Source organism: Drosophila busckii, chromosome 2L (genome assembly GCF_011750605.1).
Source record: "Drosophila busckii strain San Diego stock center, stock number 13000-0081.31 chromosome 2L, ASM1175060v1, whole genome shotgun sequence".
In the NCBI taxonomy this organism is placed as follows: domain Eukaryota; kingdom Metazoa; phylum Arthropoda; class Insecta; order Diptera; family Drosophilidae; genus Drosophila; species Drosophila busckii.
In genome coordinates this window covers 9296532-9315511 of record NC_046604.1, presented here as the reverse complement: position 1 = coordinate 9315511, position 18980 = coordinate 9296532, and the positions used below count along the sequence as shown (strand labels likewise).

Below are 18980 nucleotides of genomic sequence, written 5' to 3'. Positions count from 1 at the left end.
CCTTGAAAATCTTGAATTATTGTTAGGCGCTCGAGGAAGAAAACTGTATGAGTTGACATTATTTTGATTGTAATTTATTTGAGTTGGAAAATCGTATTGACCTTGCTAAATAAAGTGCAACCAATTAGCTGCCGAACATTGCTCTAAATTGTTAAGCAGCGACGAAGGCCGACGACCATTGATGAAGGTCTGTCTGGGGCTCAGCCATCCAATTGCTGTTAACTTTGAACTTGCGCTTCAGCCACAAATATTAACAAGTGCAGCGAAGCAAAAGTTATTAACGATGTTTTAAAATTGATATAAAATTCGGTGGCTTTGAACGCGGCTATCTTTGATTAATATTGATATACATATATTTCGTTTGACGCGCGTACATATTTAATTAGACATTGTTGTGTGTAGCTTTGGCTGAGTTAAAAATATTGATTGTCAAGTGGGGGAATGACAAACAAAGCAACAATTAACAAATAAATAAACAAAGCTAAGTCAATGTTTGCAACTGGGGCATGGACATTGCACGTAGCCAAAAATAAAAAAAATAAATGGAGCAAATAATAAATATCATATACACAACATATGTACCTACATATACATATATTCTCTCTAAAAAAACACAGCAAACGTAACTGAAATGGAAATTTAAACTGAAATTGAAACTCATGCAGCAAATGAGCAAACGCTGCTGACATACAAAAGCCAAACTGACGACGAAGACCAAAAACTAAGAGTGTAGCCAAAGCTGTTGACAGACAGACAGATAGACAGACAAATCACCCAACAATATGTCTCTGCGAACTAGTGCAGGAGGGCGGGTGTGGGGAGACAGCTTTGCCTGCATGGGCTGGCAACTTGAGCGCAGTAAATTACAAAATTTCAAGTGCAAAAAAGTATTGAATGTCGCATGTTGTAAGCCCGTGTAGCTATGCTTAGGTGACAATTGTACATTTAATTAAATAATGGTAAATTATTAATAGTCACTTAATTAAGCCAACTTTGTAGGCCTAAGAGGAAGCGCCCTTAAGCGTTGAACTTGAACTGTTTTCAAATCTAAACCCGTTTAGCTACGCAATTGTCAAATTGTCAACTTGTCAACTGGCATCTGTAAGATATTTTATCATTTTTCGGTTACTTTGAGATACTTTTGTACTTATTACCGGTTTGTCACATTTGTCAGCGTCGCTGTGTGGGTGCAACTGGACTATGACTATGCCTTTGGGCAATGCCTCACTCGCGATTCTAGACACACACACACACACACACACAGTACAGCATAACACACACGCCTAAAGAGGTCCGGCTTGCTCCATATAAAGTCAGTTGCCAGCAAAGTGAACCGCATCATTAAGCAAACGTTGCTCACAAGCACAAAGTGACGACGCGGTAGGACTATAAAATCAAATACCCATATAATCGCGACGGATACGTTATACGGCTATTTGTGACACTGTGTGTGCGGAACACGTACCTTTAATTTTCTCTCATAAAACAAAAACAATGGCAAGCTACGTAAGTGCGCACCTTAACTTCCTGCCAGCTATCAAAAGCAAATCCTTAAATTGTTGTTGCTAGCGATTAGAAATACCCATATACTTGAATGAAATTTGATTAGAGAGCAGCATCATAAAAGTAAAGTTATAGTGTCATAAATATTTCCACAGTTTATTTTCTAATTAAAATTATCAACAATGATCTCAAGTTTTGTTCATTCAAATTTGGCGCCTACGTGCGTAATGTTATGCTCACCAAGGCAATGTTACATATATAACCGCCTGTTAAGTTATCGACTGCTGATCGCCGCAGTTAAAGCGCATACACTTGAAATATAAACGCAGCTTTAATTATTAAAATCTTATTTTTTATTTATTGCTAACAAAATTATTTGTTTACAGTTTTTGTCTGCTATCTCTCTGCTGGCTCTGACTGGCTGCTGCTTGGGCGGCTTTGCGGCAACTTATGCTGGCTATCATCCCGGATACGCCACTTACCAGGCAGGTCCTGCTGTATACCATGCGGCTCCTGCTGTTTACCATCAAGCAACGGCTCCAGTTTATACAAAAACCTTGCTGCCCGCGGCGCCCGTGTATACCAACACCTATGCTCTGCCCGCTCCCGCTCCAATTGTCAAGACCATTGCTCCAGTTGTTCCAGTTGCACCTGTTGTGAAGACTTTGGCGGCTCCCGTTTTAAAGACCATCACTCCAGTTGTCAAGCAGGTTGAACTGGAGTCCTCGCCACGTTATGACTTCTCCTACGGCGTGCACGATTCCCTCACCGGTGATATCAAGAGTCAAGTGGAGAGCCGTGATGGCGGCAATGTAATTGGTTCATACAGCGTGCTCGATGCCGATGGCTACAAGCGTACTGTTACCTATACTGCTGATGATATCAATGGATTCAACGCAGTCGTTAGCCGTGTGCCCCTTGTGGCTGCTCGTGCTGCTGCCGTCGTGACGCCAGTTGCAGCTGCCGCACCTGTTGTTGCTGCCCACGCACCTGCGCCAGCTGTTCTGCCCGCTCCCATTTACTATCCACAACAGCAGTTTTTCCAGCCACAGCAACAGATAAATGTTGAGCAAGAGAGTGAAGTTGTCGAGGCTCCTCGTCAGCCCGAACAAGAGCCCGCGCCCATTGACTACCAAGAGGTGCAGCAGCAACAGGAACAACAAGAGGTTTACCCTCAGGATCAGCAATTCCCACCTTTTCCATCTGCTTCTCCAGCTCCTGTTGATGACTCCGATACTGATGTCGTCGAGGCACGCTCCGCACAAGAAACCAGCAGCACAACTGCCGCTCCAGCACCTGTTAACGAGGATAACAAGGAGAAAGAACTGCAGCAGGATAAAAAGTCAACATAAACAAATTCCACATAGGCCATGTTCGGATTAAAATGATAAAACAAATAAATAACTATATTCAAAAAACTGTTAATTTTATGTTGTTAAAATTTAATTATCGGTCAGCAATCACACATCGATAAAACATTTAAAGCATAACGAAACGATCGGTCAAAAGCAGTGCGCGCAGTTTTATATTTCATATTCAAAAAATACTTATTTAAGAATAAAAAATATATTTTTTTCCATTAATCGACTAAATCGATCTTGAGTCGAATTTATGTTTTGGTATTTTATGTTGCTTAAAGTTGGCAACAGTGGCGACGATAGGCAATTAATGTTTCGTGTTTCTTAATTTCTCGAAATTGCATTTAGATGGTCGGACTTAAGATAAGACAAGAATTGTCTTTTATTTACCTTGACGATTGAAACATTGACGGTTGCGGTATTTTTTGTTGCCAAAGAGTGGCAGCTCTGGCGACGATCTTCAGCTCTACAAGCTTGCCTTTCGAATTAAACGGCAATTTTGAGCGCAAAGCAAGCACAGGAATTGATTTCTCAGCGACGTTCACATTTTGTACTTAAATTTTGTGTTCTTCATCCAGTTTTATTCAGATTTTAAACGTGTTATAGTTAACACGTCAAGAAATTTTGTGCATTCCAAATTAATTTTGAAACTGATAGTGAAAAAAATTTTTTAGGTGAAATATTTATATATTTTAAAGAAATTTCAGCACACTCATACAGTACATACACTCACAATATACAGCTAATTTAAATAGGTGAGTACAAAAACGTGTGTGTGTATGGTGCAAATGGCGTTAGTCCCTTTGTCTACCTTTGGCCGTCTGTTCGCTATTTACTGTTCACAGTTAGCGCAGCCGCAGCTGTTGCTTTGTTGTTGTTGCGTGGCCTTGTAAAGCCGGCTCTGCAGGCAAAAGGGAGAACAGGAAAGAATGGGCATAAAAGAAATGCTAAGCGCAATGTGCAAAAGTGTGTGTGTGTGTGTATGTGTGTATGTGCATGTGTGTCTGCAGCAGCCCTTTACCTGAGCATCAATCTTAATTTCAATACACTTCTTCGTTACAGCTGAACACTTGTTATTGTAGCAGAAGCAATTTTATAATTAATCCGAAGATATAAATCATAATCATGAGCAAGTCTGAAGCAAATGCACGTCAGGGCCACTTCAAGGCCAAATCGCTCAATTTGCAGGTAAGTGGCGCCTTTTGTTAGACTGCGGATGTAAACCTAACCTCACATCTGTGCTAGGAGTCTCGCATGCGGCGCCATGAAGTGACCGTAACGCTGCGCAAGTCCAACAGGGAGGATCAGATGTTCAAGCGCCGTAACATTAACGATGAGGATATGACATCGCCACTAAAAGAGGTCAATGGCCAGTCTCCGGTTCAGTTAACGGTCGATGAGATTGTTGCGGCAATGAACAGTGAAGATGCAGAGCGTCAATTCCTGGGCATGCAGCAGGCACGCAAGATGCTTAGCCGCGAACGCAATCCGCCCATAGATCTAATGATTGGCCATGGCATTGTGCCCATATGCATTAGGTTTTTGCAAAACACTAACAAGTAAGTCAATACTGCACATCTAACCTTTACTTGATTACATAACTTATTTATCTGCCAGTCCTATGCTGCAGTTTGAGGCCGCCTGGGCATTGACCAACATTGCCTCTGGCACTGCGGAGCAGACGCGCTGCGTCATTGATCATAACGCTGTGCCACATTTTATAGCGCTGCTGCAGTCAAAGGCCATTAATCTGGCCGAGCAGGCTGTCTGGGCTCTGGGCAACATTGCCGGTGATGGTGCTATAGCTCGCGACATTGTCATTCAAAATAATGTCATTGATGGGATTTTGAGTTTGATCAGCAATGAAACGCCGTTGTCTTTCCTACGCAACATTGTCTGGCTAATGTCGAATCTGTGCCGCAATAAGAATCCTTCACCGCCGTTTGAGCACGTGAAGCGTCTGCTGCCCGTACTCTCGCAGCTGTTGACCAGCCAGGACATACAGGTGCTGGCCGATGCTTGTTGGGCGCTGTCCTATGTAACAGATGATGATAACAACAAAATACAGTCTGTGGTCGATACGGATGCAGTGCCGCGTCTGGTGGCGCTTTTGCAAACCGACGAGCCTAGCATTATAGTTCCTGCTTTGCGTAGCGTGGGCAACATTGTTACCGGCACGGATCAGCAGGTGAGCCGCTAAGCAAACTGCCCATAGCGTTAGTTAATCTTTGTGTTTCAGACTGATGTGGTTATAGCTGCTGGAGGTTTGCCCAAACTGGGTTTGTTGCTGCAGCATTCCAAGAGCAACATTGTCAAGGAGGCTGCCTGGACCGTGAGCAACATTACCGCGGGCAATCAGAAGCAAATACAGGCGGTTATTGATGCGGGTATATTTCATCAAATACGGCAGGTGTTGGAGAAGGGCGACTTCAAGGCCCAGAAGGAGGCTGCGTGGGCGGTGACCAACACCACTACCTCGGGAACGCACGAGCAAATTGTGGATCTGATTGAAAAGTACAAAATACTAAAACCTTTTATTGATCTGCTTGATGCCAAGGATCCGCGCACCATTAAGGTGGTGCAAACTGGGCTTGCCAATCTCTTTGCGCTTGCAGAGAAACTGGGCGGCACTGAGAATCTCTGCCTAATGGTTGAAGAGCTTGGTGGCCTGGACAAGCTGGAAGCTTTGCAGCAGCATGAGAATGAAGAGGTCTACAAGAAGGCATATGCCATTATCGATACCTATTGGCCAGCTGGCGATGACGATGCTGCCGAACAGGAGCTCGCACCACAGGAAGTAAATGGCGCTCTGGAGTTTAATACTACACAGCCCAAGGCACCAGAAGGTGGTTACACCTTCTAAGTTATACAAACACATACAAAGCACATACGACCGCGCTGACACAGTTCCATAACAACTTGTTTTGCACTCCATACCCAACACCCATATACCCACACACACACACACACACACACACAGGAGGAAAACTCAATTTCCTTATTGTTTATCGTTTTGTTAATTTTAATTGCTCGTTGTGCAGCTGACGCTCACTCAAAACTGCAGGCTATGAAAACGCATACCAGGCGCTAAAAAACAATTTTTAAAAACTCGCCATACCTATACATACAAACATGAAAAAAAAAAATGTTAAATTATTGATTAATGCACATTTGAAGCCTGTTGCGCTATCTGGTTGCGTTTGCATGGCCTGCGAGGACTGTATGTGTGTGTGCTACACTACAGCTCAATCTAATTTTTCGGATATATTTCTCATATCTATTTATATATGTATTTAGGCTGTTAGTATTTATTGATATATGTATATGTAGTGTTTTTAAATGATTACCCCCCCTCTTATTAAAACACGCATACTCAAACAACAACACGAAGAACATCGCAACTCAACAAGTGTCCTCAACATTATACGCATGAATATTAAAGCATTATAAATAAAAATAAATGTTAAAAACAATATTAATTGTAAGCGCTTAAGCATGCATGCCTAAATTGCAAATTGTTAAGCAATTACATATGTTAAAAAATAAGTTATCTACATAACTGTTGCTAAATGAACAAAACTGTGCCAGTTCTCTTGCTACCGATTAGATAAGCTGATTAGACAATAGAAACTATGTAAACAATGCGCGCTGCACTGACTCAATTCAATCAAGCAAGCAAGCAAGCAAGCAAGCAGCATCACGCCCAAGCTGCCGCTGCCACCGTCGCCGCTTTATTTAATTCAACGACAATTGTAGTAATTGCAGCAAAAGCTTTGCCCCCCACAGACGCTGACCGGCAACAGCAGCGGCGCTTCCAGTTCATGTTTTGGCGTCGTTAGCTCGTGAGTCTCGTGGCAAAGAAATTATAAAAATAGATTCAATTTTGTAGTTGCAGAAAATTTTAAAGAGAGCTTTTCAACTCTGCTCGCTATGCTCAACCAACCCAAGTGTCGTCATCAATGAACAGCAGGCAGACCAATTTAATTAGCTGCGTTACTATATATGTATATACATAATTATATATATATATATAGTATATATATCTGTATAGTTTGTGTTTTGCTAGTGAGCGCGCGAGTGTTTTAGTTGATTCTTGTGCTAAGCTGCGTGCGGGCGTAAATTTCTTTGTAACCCAACGCGTTTACGTTTGTTTTGTTTTTTATATAATTTGAGCGCTGTCTTTTGTATTGCACACTTTTTAAAGGTAAACATTTTAAATCAAATTCGATTTACAAGAAAAAATGTACGGTTCTAATAATAAAAATACGAATAATGAATAATAATTTAGTATGAATAAGTGTATTAAATATAAACAAGTTTTATTAATCACTTTTGAACTTATATACGAGTTATATTTGTTCATAGATTTTCCAATTGACTCAGTTAAAGTGCATTAATTATACATATTATAAAAAATGAAATATTTTTGTGTGTAATTCAAATACTTGCGAGTTCGAAAATTACATTTTGTAGGTGTCCATCTGTTTCACATTATAAGCGACTAAAATAAATGTAGTAATTTTAATTTATGCAAAATAGCATTTGCTGATGCATAGCATAAAACATAATGTTAAACATATGGACTTGCCGAAAATACTTACAAATATCTATAGCACATGTTGCTTTGCTTACAGCAATATATATAAATTATAATTATTGCCGATCGTCAGCTAGGAAATGGATGCTGTGATCTCATGCTATGCTATTAAATCTCTATGGAGCATTTACCATCTGCTCTGCATTGCTCTACATTTTGCTTAGCATGCAAGTCTATATGTTTATACATATGTGTCTAAAGTTAAGCTGAAGATCGCTCAACGAAAATCACTTTTGACAAATTCATGATGTAATTAATTATCTAAAAGAAAAACACACTGAAAAATTGGCACACCAACAGTAAACAATAAACATTTGGAGAGTGCCATGGAGTAGCAATACTTATGAACAGCTGGCCGTAGCAGAGAGAATTGTTTAAAGACAATTGTCGAAAAATACCCTGTAAAGAAATCAACTTGGAATGTTTCATTTCCCAAAAACAAAAATACCAACCTTTGTAATTTAAAATCAAAGCTTTATATGCTTAAAATATTACTTTTGTATATTTGTAGCAATTTATATTGTGTAGCAATTTTACAGAGTGCTTGCTAGTCTAGCATAGCATGGGCATTTTCTAATTTGCTTTCCCATTCGGGCAAGGCGATTTATAGTTTCCACATTGGGGCCGCGCCAATTGAGTCGTGAGCGCGCTGGCGGAAATTCGCGTGAGATTAAAAGTTGCCCAAAATTTAAAGTGGCTCTATGTTTGTGTGCGTGTGGGTGTGGGTGCGGGTGTGGGTGTGTGCGTGGCCACCTCAATGTCAGGAGAGTCTTTTCGTTGCGGCGCTTTTTGTTCACTCAGTTGGTTTTACTGAGAAATAGAGAAATAGTGTCAAGTTTTTTCTGTGTGTTTTTCTTTGTGTATGCTGCCAGCCAAATTCTTGTTTTTGAGTCTGTTGCACTGAAACGCTTTTGTTTTCAGTTGGCTAAATCAGTAAAACGGAAGAAATTAAAATTCAATGTGCATAAGAAACCGTAGACAGCATTGAGGCCAGGGCCAATGAAATTAAAGCAAGTAAATAATGTGCCGCTTAAACGCAAACGTACTCTTTGTAATTATATTCCCTAAAGCAATTTAAAATAATATATTGAGTTGATTTCATTGAGTCAGCTTAAAAGCTGTTGAAACGACTTTTGGAATTGAAATTATGATCAATAAAATAAAATTTGTAAAATGAATTATGAATTATTTTACTTAGTGTTTAATTTAAAAATATACTGAATTCATTTTGAATGTTAACGTTTAATTTGATAAAGCGGAGGTGAGTATGTTGGATATACAAGATAGGTGAGGTGAATATTTTCTCAATTGAAGAGAGCAGCGGCTAACGCTCTCAGTTGGAGGAACAAACTGAAATGGGTTGAGCTCACTGAGAGTGAAACGAACTCAATAGTACTGAATCTCTTATCAGTTTCAAAATTTGAGAAGCTATAGCTTAGCTCAGAAATATCGTACTTAAGAGTTGAACTTATTCATGGCATTGTAAATAAACAGATGCTGTTGTGTTTGATCAATAAAAACATTTGTTTGATAAAGTTATAGGAATAAATCCAATGCTGTTGTAAAGCAAAATTAAAATGAGCATGTATGCTTCAAAAAATTTTGAGGAGCTTAAGAGTTACACAAATAAGAGTAATTAAAAGGGCAAGCGGTCCAAGGATATGAACATTTAAGATAAGGAAATTATGATTCAGGGTGTGTAACTGTTGGACTCACCAAAATACATCATGGCCATGCTCATGAATATAAACTATTAATTACTTACCTTAATTGACTTGAAGCTAATTACATTTAATATCTTACAGCTGTAACTTCGAGTAGGACAAGATGAGTGCTGCGCCCAGCGAGCCATCCATGCCACAGGAGATTAATGTGGGCAGCGAAGCTTACCACAGCATAGCTGCCACAGCTGAAGATCAGAATGTCATAGTTTCCCCACTGCTGCTCGAGGCGACGCTAGCGTTGCTCTACTTAGGCTCCGATGGTGCCACCGCCGAGGAGCTGCAAGGGCTGCTTAAGCTGAAGCAGCGCTTTGCCAGCAATGCCAAAATGGCCAACTACTATGCCAACGAGTTGAGTGCGGCAACTGGCGATGCCGACACACGCATACAATTGCAGAGTCGTTTGCTCATACAGGGCGACGGCAAAGCTGGTGCAAGCATTGCGGAGGATTTTCAGAAAATAGCGCAGACATATTTCCATGCCACAGCCGAGTGCCAGGATTTGCAGCAGCAGGAGAAGCTGCGCCAATACATCTGTGAACACATTTTGCCCAGCGTAGGCGGTGGCAAGTGGCAGCAACTGGAGTTGCCACAGCTCAGCAATCAGACATCGCAACTGCTGTTGCTGCTGGCGGCACAACTGCACAGCAAATGGTTTCTGCCTTTTAGTGCCTACCGCACAGGCCTCTATGAGTTCCATGGCCAAGATGCCGCTGCCGCTGCTGCCGCGCCCAAAGCTGTTCCCATGCTCTTTGACGATGACATGTTTGTCAAATACGCCGAGTTGCGCGAACTCGATGCACGCGCCATTGAGCTGCCCTATGAGCATGTCGATGAGCTGGCCATGCTACTAATACTGCCCAATCAGCGTGATGCCAACGCTCTGCGTCAGCTGGAAGCTCAATTGCGTCAAGTGGACTTGGCTGCATTGCAGCAGGGCATGAAAATGGAAAGCGTACAGGTGCTGGTGCCAAAGTTTAGCATTGACTTTGAGTGCAGTCTGCGGCAGGCAATCCAAGGGGTAAGTTCAAACGAACGACAGCAGACAGACAATTAATCAAATTATTAAATTAAAATAATACATGTATAGCAGCAGAGTACTTGTATTATTTTAATTAAACAATTAAATTGTTATTGGTAAAACAACAGCTAGCACCTAAAATACATTGCAAGCCCTTTGGGGTGAATTCGCATGCTTTTTGCGTGGCCCTAAAAGTATGCAGCGTTTTCTATTTACCATATTGATAAATTAGCCACAACTCACAATCAGACTTTGCGACACACGCAGAAACACATTTTATCAATCTGATACTCAGTTAGCTTGACAACAGCTTGGCACTATGTTGTCCTGATCCTGCAAAGGTCAAATGATTTATGATGAGGAGAAACAATTGCTTCGCATTATTTTACTGCATATATAGAGACTTAATATATCCTTCTCTACTTGCAGCTGGGCTTGGAGCACATTTTTAATAGCTCTGCAAACTTCAAGCATTTGTATCCTGGCAGCAGTTTACCCATTGTGGATATATTGCAAAAGCTGCGCATTGAATTAAACGAAACGGGTTCAAGTTCAGCTACTAGCGCCGCTCCAGCAACAACAGGTAAGAGCTTTGTATGCACAATTAAATATTTAATACTCTATATATTTGTACAGCCTACAAGCCCATTGTGATTAGCAACTCGCGTCAAAAGTTCTTCCGAGCGGACCATCCATTCTTCTTTGCCATACGCGGTGAGCAGTCAACGCTTTTCTTGGGGCACGTGGTTAGCTGTTAGTTATAAGTCGAAAGCTATTTTTTATAACAAGAGTCTTGAGTTTATTCAAAGATATATATATATGTATATGTATATATGTGTATGTATAATTTGCTTTTACTGCAGAAATAGTTCTTTACAATTATTGTAGTTTTGTAGAGTTGGCTTATAATTGTGCTTAAACCGAAAATGTTTATTTTTATTTATTTTATGTCTAGGAATTCGTTTTTATTTTGTTAAATGGAATCAAAAAATGTAGTTCAAAGTTTAAACTATGGCTAATTTAATTTGTTCATTACTCTTCGCTTATAATTTTGTACATCTAGCTAAAAAACTTTGCCATTTAGTTTAAATTCTGTTGCAATTTGTTTTTGATTTTTTAAATATTAAAATTAAATAATAGTTTACTATATGTCATAATCTAACATTTGCTGCGTAATGTCAACTAAAGAGCAAAAATAAATTGTTAAATATTTGATAAATGTTCAATGACTAAGCTTAATTATTTACAGGCCTTTGGAATATTTACAATAGAGATTGCTTACAAACTAAAGTCCCAGTTTTAGCCCTAGCTCATTGATTCTCTTTTCTAGCTCTACTAAAGCAACAAACTTAGAGCTTGCTGCTTAGCTGTGATTGCTGCTGTGCCTCAGCCGTGGCTGCTGCTGCTGCTGCTGCATCCACATCCAATGCGCCACGATTGAGCAAATAGTCAAGGTCGTGCGTTATGCGATCCAATGTGGCATGACTGCTGTCCAGCTGTGCGCTTTGTGTTGTTGGCGTGCTGGCTGCCGTTGTGCTGGCCGTGCTGGTGGTGGTGGTGGTGGAGACAACAGCGGCAACCATTGTGGGCAGCAGTGGATCGAAAGTGGTGCGCGATGTGGGCTCCAAAATGGTGACGCGCTTTTGCGTCTTGGGCGTCGGCAAAGTGGCGCTGGAGATGTTGCCGCTGAGGTTGCCACTGATTGTGGGCGGCGGTGGCATGGCAGCAGGCGTGGCTGTGGGCATGCTAAGCATCAATGTGCTGGGCAGAAAGTCCACATACGGATTATGTTGCAGTGGCACGTAATGTGGCGCGCCAGCGGGCAATATGCCAATTATGCTATCTGCAATGCAAAAGACAAACAAAGAGCAAATCAAATGCTAGTTTAAATATTATTTGTTGCTGCTTACCTGCTGCCACGCCCTGCAGAATGTCCAGCGTTTCAACGCCCACATATTCATCACATGTTGCTGTTGCAAAGTGCTGCTGCTGCTGCTGTTGCTGCTGATGGAGATGTTGCTGATGCTGTTGATGCAGCAGCCTTCGTCCCAAGCTGCCCGTTAGTCCGCCAGCCAGCGTATACGCATCGTAGGCATAGCCCAAGGCATTGCCAGCACCGAGCGCCTCGACGTTGTTGCTGCCGCTAAGCAAAGCGCAGCAGCGTGCTGCTGGCGAGGCGGTGCCTGCTGCTGTTGCAGCCACCGTCAGCGGCTGATGTGCATTGAGCAATGTCTCGGCATTGTTGCCCGCCTGACCGCTGCGTGGAGCAGTTGAAATAATTGTCAACGGCAGTTGCACTGTGGCCGTGCCCGCTGCTGCTGCTGCTGCTGACAGCTCAAGTGCTTGCTTGCCACTGGAACTGGCTGCTGCCACAGCTGCTGCTGCTGTTGATGCCGCCAGCATTCGTCTCCTTCTCCTATCGTTGATTGGTGTAACCTGCAATATTGTATTTGTATTTGTGTTAGGCATAAGTCTAGCGTTGACCTCGTTCTGCTTACAGCTCAGTGGACTGTTGATGCTCGCAGTCGTCGTAGTGCAATAGTTGTCCTCCAGGCTCGTCTTGCTGGTGCTGAACTTGGTTTGCTTCAGCGAACTGCCGCTCTGTGTGCTGCTGCCGCTGCCGCTGCTGAGGAACGGTGGTCCACGCAATTGACTCTCGGCCTTTAGCACAAAGCAAAAGAGTATGCCAAAGCCCTGTTCAAAAATAAATGAAAGTTATGGAAAATCTTTTTAAAATCGTTTCAGCCTTGACAAACAACAGTTGCCAATGCTTACACAAGCTTACAATAATGCAGAATACGAGTGATTTTTGTTTGTCCGCTCTACCTAATTTTTATTAACTTTAGATAAATAATAACCTAACTATAATACTTCCTCTATAATTATATAATCCTTACTCTAAATAAACACCTACAAACAAACCATATAAAACTACTTCTTAATCTTACTATAACTGATCTAAACTCTATAAACAAATCTATGAACAATACCTTATATCTAACTATCCCTTTAACCTATCCTACTACGATAATACAAATCGCTACTGTACTAACTACTACCTTTTATTTTTTTTTTTAATTTAGCAACTACTAACTATGCTATCCTAAAAAACTACTTTCTATAGCTAATTCTACTACACTCACCCCACCGCATCCCCTTCACATTAAACACTATACTTCTATAACTGATAGATTAATATTAAACTACACTATAAACTTATACACTAAACACCCACTTTTTACCCTGTCCTACCAATCTACCAATTAAAAGGCAATTTAGCAATATTTTACATTTGTACAATTGCCTAAGCATTGAGTGCAGTTGGCTTTTGGCAGAGCCTACGAACAGACAAGCAGTAAGATTTTAAGAATATACAAATTTATTACTGGTGAGTGTTTACCAAAACAATAAACGATGGTGTTTGCTTTATATTTAAAAAAAAATTATTTTATATTTCCTTTAATTGGCAAATGAACTTTGAATTTAATACATATTTATATGTTTTTTAGACTAACTTTAAATTTAGAAAACTCTACATTATTTAAATATAATTGTTGCATTAACGACTTGTCGCTAACTTTGTGTTGCGATCGCGATTAAGCGCCCGAATATAGAACATATATATATATATACTAAATATGCTGTTGTTGAAGCAGGCAATTTATGTTTAGCTTTGGCTCACAAGTCGATAAGTAACAATGTATGTAATAATTATAGGCACGGCCGTATAAGTTTTCATTAGCCAGTTACGAGATTTTGTAATTTATAAACGGTCGAGTTAAGCGACGGTGAAACCGACTTGCGGGAGCGACATAATAATATGTCTAATGTGTTAAAGATTAGAAACGAGAATAATGCAGATGTGCGGAAGGCAGGTGCAAAGAATACGCCGCGAGCTCATTAGCGCAGTGAAGAAGGCAAGAGTAAACAAGTGGTCGCATTAAAGTTGGGCGCAACAAACTTTTATACACTTTGCCTAGAGCATCGCAGCAAACACACGCACGCACTCATGAACATATACACACAAAACAGCGGACGCGTCACAGCTGTTCGCTGTAGCGTCAGCAGCGACGCCAACGACTGCGAGCAGCGACCTGAGGAGCGTCAGCAAGCGCACCTCCCTCGTTATAAATTCCCTAAGTTATCCAACCGATCTTTCTGAAATTACGGTATCTGGTAAAAAAGATGAAAAGGGGCTATGTTGATGATTTCAGATTTTTTTGTGGAGTCAAAGCGTTTGTTTGTTGATTGCGGTGAAGGGAGAGAAATAAAAAAATAAATTTAAAAGCGATATGTTCCTGGGTATAGACCCAATCATACCAAGTTGGTTGCTCTAGCCTTAAAGTTGCTCAAACACATTTCTTCATCAACGGAACTGGACGGACAGCCCTAATATCGACTCAGTTGATCTGCTGCTCAATAATAATATATAACTTTAATATAACAAGCGTCATTTATTTGCATATACAAATAATACTAAATCTTATAGGCAACTTGTGATTGATTGTAAACTATTTAACTATTTCAAATCAAACTTGCTTAATAGTAATACGTTGCTTTGTATTTAGTTGTATTCGACTTCATTTGTAATAAAATATTTTTAACATAACTAACTATAGCTGCCCAACAATGTCCCTGGCATATGTGAGCTTTGCAGACTTTATGAAACCATCATTGTATTTTTTCCATCAACTTGGCATGGACTTCTACGAGTACGAGCAACGCAAATGGAGCCGCTTCTCAAGCGCCTTGAACAGTCTAATTCAAGTGCTTAACCTGGGTTTGCTAATGACATTGGAATTAATTTTTGTAATTGAAATATTCAGCAGTGGAGAGAATCTGGAGCATGCTTCGCTGGTCATGAGTTACCTTGTGTTCTCGGGTGTGGCTTCGATCAAGATTCATGGTGACGCTGCTCAACAAACACAAGCTCAAGGCCTTGATGGAGAGCATGCAGGGAATCTTTCCAGGCGCTTCAATGGAGCAGCAAGAACAATACGAAGTGGCTCGCCATTATAGACTTTGTCGTTGGTTTAGCCGAGGATTCAGCGTGCTCTTTTTGTTTCTGATTCTTACCTACAACATGTTTCACTTTGCGCAGTACTTTGTGATGCGTTTCCTGATGCGTTCGCCCAACGCAAGACGGACCATGCCCTATACGCCTGTATCCCCCTGGGATTGGAGCGACAATTTGGGCTACTATGCCCTGTACACAGTGCAGGCCTTGGGTGGCTACACTTCTATACTGGGACACATTACAACCAATCTATTGATTTATACAGTGTCCATACAAGTCATCATGCACTTTGATTACCTCAACAGACAACTGGTTGAGTTCAAGCTGCAAAGTAGTTACGCCAAGGAAATGCGGCAACTTAAACGTTTGATTTTCTATCACAATGAGTTGCTTGAGTAAGTTTTGAGCAATATTGTTCTTTAGTTTAATTGATTATGTCTGTTTGCAGACTTGTGCCCAAAATAAATGAAGTCTTTGGTTTGCCGCTGCTGCTAAATTTTATGACCTCATCGCTTGTGGTTTGCTTTGTGGGCTTTCAAATGACAATAACGCTCAGTCCACAGTTTGCCATGAAACTTTTCCTGTTCTTAATATCAGCTCTGGTGGAGATCTTTCTCATCTGTTACTTTAGCGATAAACTGATGATGGCTGTAAGTCGCTTGGATTTCATACTGTACTAAAATTCATAGCATACTTTGCAGAGCTTGAAAGTGGCCTCCTCCGTCTATGAGATGAACTGGCTGGAGGCTGAGCCGCGTTTCCGTCGCATGCTTGTGCTGATGATATTGCGCGCTCAGCGTCCAGTCCACTTGACAGCTACCGCCTTTCTAAGTCTCTCTATGCAAACTATGACTACGGTTAGTGTATCTAACAAACAGTTCTTAGAATTCTTCTTTTATATAATTTATTTCTCTCTTTAGTTCTTACAAATCTCTGCTGTCTATTTGGCTAGACGCAACTGAATAATCAGATTATGATGTATATACTATAAAGTAAGGTACATACACTTGCGTGATCATAAAGACAATTGAATAAAATATAATTATAGTAGAACTGCAAAAATGTCTTTACTTTAACCAGCTGTTCTTGCATAAATCGTAAGGCGCAACCACAAAACTTTTCCAGTGCACTTTGATAATAACTTAATTTCTATTTTGCATCGCTTGGCCATAAGTCCTAGCGACAACAATAGTTAATTTGTTGCATGAATAATGCAACAAACTGCAGCAGCTGCTAGCCGCAGGTGAACGAGTTCAGAAAGTTGTACAATCAACTGCTAAAATATACGCTAAGCCAACTGGCTAAAATATATAACAATGCTAGAAGGTTCTTTACTCTGAGCACGAAATTCGATTAGTTGCAGCAAAAATAAAAAATTATTTTGATTAATTAGGCTACTCAAATTTGTATTATTGGAATTGACAAATTTGGCTGATCTATTCTACTTTATTGCATTTCTGTCGAGTATGAATGTGTTTGTTTTATATGGAAATATATAGCATAAAAAGGCATATTTTATTTATTATGTGTTAATCAACAGATTCTATGCTTTTTGTAAAGTCGCCCAGATTAAGCTTTAAGTTGTTAGACGTTAAAAAAGGCTATGGATGCAGAATTTGATTCATATTATCATCATTCATATTAATCGATAGCAGGGTATACTTCAGACAAAAAGTAGTAACAAGAAATTTCCGGTTGATGTTCCCTTTGGACAAGGACAAGTTAGTCATATGGATGTGAATTTTTTGTGGTTTTGCATAAGACCAACTATTTCGACCATAAATACAGTTGGTGCGCAAGATGGATACCTGTAGTAACAATTGAGCCGAGCCTAAAGTGTAACAAAGTTTGATCAAAGATGAGAAAAGTGTTTGCAAGCACCGATGATTTTATGAAGTTGCCGATAATCTTGTATCGTTCCATTGGCCTTCGATCCCTATGAATCCAACAGCTCTGGCACACTGAATCTACGCTTGCTATATCTGAATATATTTGTTAACTTGCTTAATATGAACTTCACCTTCGTAATGGAGTTTTTAGTAATTGTGGTGAACTTGAGGAAGCCTGATAAGATCATTGACGTCTGCATGACCGTGTGCTATGTAGGATATATCATTGTGAGCGAGATGAAGAGCTTCAGTGTGGTGCGAAAGCGAACGCTGCTGACCAAGCTGATGCGTGATCTCGAATCAATCTTTCCACCTGCCATAGCGGAGGAGCAGCAAAAGTATCGAGTCGATTACTATGTGCGTCGCTCGCGTAATTTTCTCATAGGCTTCAGTTCGCTCTTCATCATTTTGACTGCCACCTATGCCATTTTCTATTTGGTTACTTATGTGATTTATCGTCTGCTGGGGTACGATAATCTGGAGCGTATCATGCCATTCTATTATTTGTCCCCCTGGGACTACAAGGAGAGCAACTGGGGCTATGTCATGATGTATATTTCGCAATGTGCCGCCGCCTATACGGCCACAATTGGTCATGTTGCCGCCGATATTCTGATCTTTGCCGTTTGCATTCAGTTTGTCATGCACTTCGATTACTTGTGCCGCACGCTCAGCGATTTCAAGCCTGTGGGCAACGAACAGGATTTAATTTGGCTGCGCAGCATGATTGCCTATCACAATAAGCTCTTAAGGTAAGTTTGAGCTGCTGCTGTGCATAAATGTAATTCGTCCTTTTTTTTTTGCAGCCTCTGCGAAGTGATGAACAATGTTTTTGGCATTGCGCTGCTCCTGAATATGCTCACCTCATCGGTAACCGTTTGTAATCTGGCTTTCCAAATGACCTTGGGTCTGAGCACAGAGCACGAGCTGAAGCTTTTCTTTTTCTTGATCTGCACATCGGTGGAAATCTATCTAATTTGCTATTTCAGCAATTGGCTAACAGAGGCGGTAACTACAATTAAACTTTACTTTGCTAGCTAGTCCATTTATTTTTGTCATATTTTTAGAGCAGCAGCATTGCCGCCGCCGTCTATGACATGCATTGGTTTGATTCCGAAATCCGTTTTCGTAAAATGCTCATACTGATATCGGATGCGTGCTCAGAATCCAGTCATGCTCAAGGCGACAGTGTTCCTTGATATTACCATGGAAACCATGACAATGGTAAGCACTTCGATTGCATACAAATATAATATAATATTTTAATATTTCCTGAACAGTTTCTACAAATGTCCTATAAACTTTTTTGCCTCATCCGCACCATGTATCAGTAAACTCAACTATTTGCAACAGTACGACTGGTACCAATTGGTGATTTTGTTTGTGAATTCACCAATGCTTGAAATTGCAGAATTATAGTTTCTTATTCTAGGTAAATTCACCAACATGCGCCTGTTTTGTTTATTTCTTATTCTAATACCTTAGCCTAGGCTAAACAAAAAAAACAGCCGCATGTTGGTGAATTTACTGATGAATTATTTACTTTCACCAATGTGTTGTATCAGTGGTAACTGTTGATTAATAAGTCCGTTAATCATTGCAGTTAATACGCTGATCAGTGAGTCGTACTGTAAGGTAATTGCCTTAGGCTGTCTAACTTAAAAATAATAAAATCACAATAAATATTTGTTAGTACACAAAGCAATTAAAGTGTCACACTAATTTCATTAGGGGCTGCTTCTGATTTTGCTTTTATGCCAATCGTAGCCATAAATCCGCAACTAAAACATGATTCTGCTTTCAAGAAATGATGCACCGCAGACAAAGACAGCGACAAGGACAGCGACGACTTTGTGAATTAATTAGATAATTAG

At 40.5% G+C, this 18980-nt stretch overlaps 5 protein-coding genes across 5 annotated transcripts in view; 4 read left to right on the top strand and 1 right to left on the bottom strand.

Moving 5' to 3' along the window:
- Positions 1-1356: 1356 nt before the first annotated feature.
- Positions 1357-2866, top strand: LOC108594213 (cuticle protein). The gene is made up of 2 exons (XM_017979320.1): positions 1357-1506; positions 1890-2866. The coding sequence occupies exons 1-2, from the start codon at positions 1495-1497 to the stop codon at positions 2853-2855; spliced, it is 978 nt and encodes a 325-aa protein (XP_017834809.1). The 5' UTR covers positions 1357-1494; the 3' UTR covers positions 2856-2866.
- Positions 2867-3512: 646 nt separating this feature from the next.
- On the top strand, positions 3513-6274 carry LOC108594212 (importin subunit alpha). The gene is made up of 5 exons (XM_017979319.2): positions 3513-3616; positions 3924-4049; positions 4107-4420; positions 4479-5049; positions 5101-6274. The coding sequence occupies exons 2-5, from the start codon at positions 3987-3989 to the stop codon at positions 5722-5724; spliced, it is 1572 nt and encodes a 523-aa protein (XP_017834808.2). The 5' UTR covers positions 3513-3616; positions 3924-3986; the 3' UTR covers positions 5725-6274.
- A 684-nt stretch (positions 6275-6958) lies between these two features.
- On the top strand, positions 6959-11014 carry LOC108607130 (antichymotrypsin-2). The gene is made up of 4 exons (XM_017997770.2): positions 6959-7065; positions 9264-10200; positions 10630-10783; positions 10837-11014. The coding sequence occupies exons 2-4, from the start codon at positions 9286-9288 to the stop codon at positions 10956-10958; spliced, it is 1191 nt and encodes a 396-aa protein (XP_017853259.2). The 5' UTR covers positions 6959-7065; positions 9264-9285; the 3' UTR covers positions 10959-11014.
- Positions 11015-11088: 74 nt separating this feature from the next.
- The window catches only part of LOC108607780 (CG31714), an 86925-nt gene continuing 79033 nt past the window's right edge, over positions 11089-18980 (bottom strand). The window contains exons 18-20 of the mRNA XM_033294198.1: positions 12637-12894; positions 12111-12570; positions 11089-12043 (exon numbers count right to left, since the gene is read on the bottom strand). Of these exons, the coding sequence (XP_033150089.1) occupies positions 11550-12043; positions 12111-12570; positions 12637-12894 (1212 nt within the window). The 3' untranslated portion in view covers positions 11089-11549. The remainder of the gene's footprint in view (positions 12044-12110; positions 12571-12636; positions 12895-18980) is intronic.
- Positions 15104-17041, top strand: LOC117134791 (odorant receptor 67a-like). The gene is made up of 4 exons (XM_033293649.1): positions 15104-15612; positions 15666-15867; positions 15919-16074; positions 17006-17041. The coding sequence occupies exons 1-4, from the start codon at positions 15104-15106 to the stop codon at positions 17039-17041; spliced, it is 903 nt and encodes a 300-aa protein (XP_033149540.1).

Bases quoted from the DNA above. Each gene is read 5' to 3' on its own strand.
- LOC108607130 (XM_017997770.2), top strand. From the start codon at position 9,286: ATGAGTGCTGCGCCCAGCGAGCCATCCATGCCACAGGAGATTAATGTG. The intron at 10,201-10,629 runs GTAAGTTCAAAC...CTCTACTTGCAG, and splicing joins TGCGGCAGGCAATCCAAGGG to CTGGGCTTGGAGCACATTTT. The intron at 10,784-10,836 runs GTAAGAGCTTTG...ATATTTGTACAG, and splicing joins CGCCGCTCCAGCAACAACAG to CCTACAAGCCCATTGTGATT.
- LOC117134791 (XM_033293649.1), top strand. From the start codon at position 15,104: ATGGTGACGCTGCTCAACAAACACAAGCTCAAGGCCTTGATGGAGAGC. The intron at 15,868-15,918 runs GTAAGTCGCTTG...CATACTTTGCAG, and splicing joins GCGATAAACTGATGATGGCT to AGCTTGAAAGTGGCCTCCTC. The intron at 16,075-17,005 runs GTTAGTGTATCT...CCATAAATACAG, and splicing joins CTATGCAAACTATGACTACG to TTGGTGCGCAAGATGGATAC.
- LOC108594212 (XM_017979319.2), top strand. From the start codon at position 3,987: ATGAGCAAGTCTGAAGCAAATGCACGTCAGGGCCACTTCAAGGCCAAA. The intron at 4,050-4,106 runs GTAAGTGGCGCC...CATCTGTGCTAG, and splicing joins CCAAATCGCTCAATTTGCAG to GAGTCTCGCATGCGGCGCCA. The intron at 4,421-4,478 runs GTAAGTCAATAC...TTTATCTGCCAG, and splicing joins TTTTTGCAAAACACTAACAA to TCCTATGCTGCAGTTTGAGG.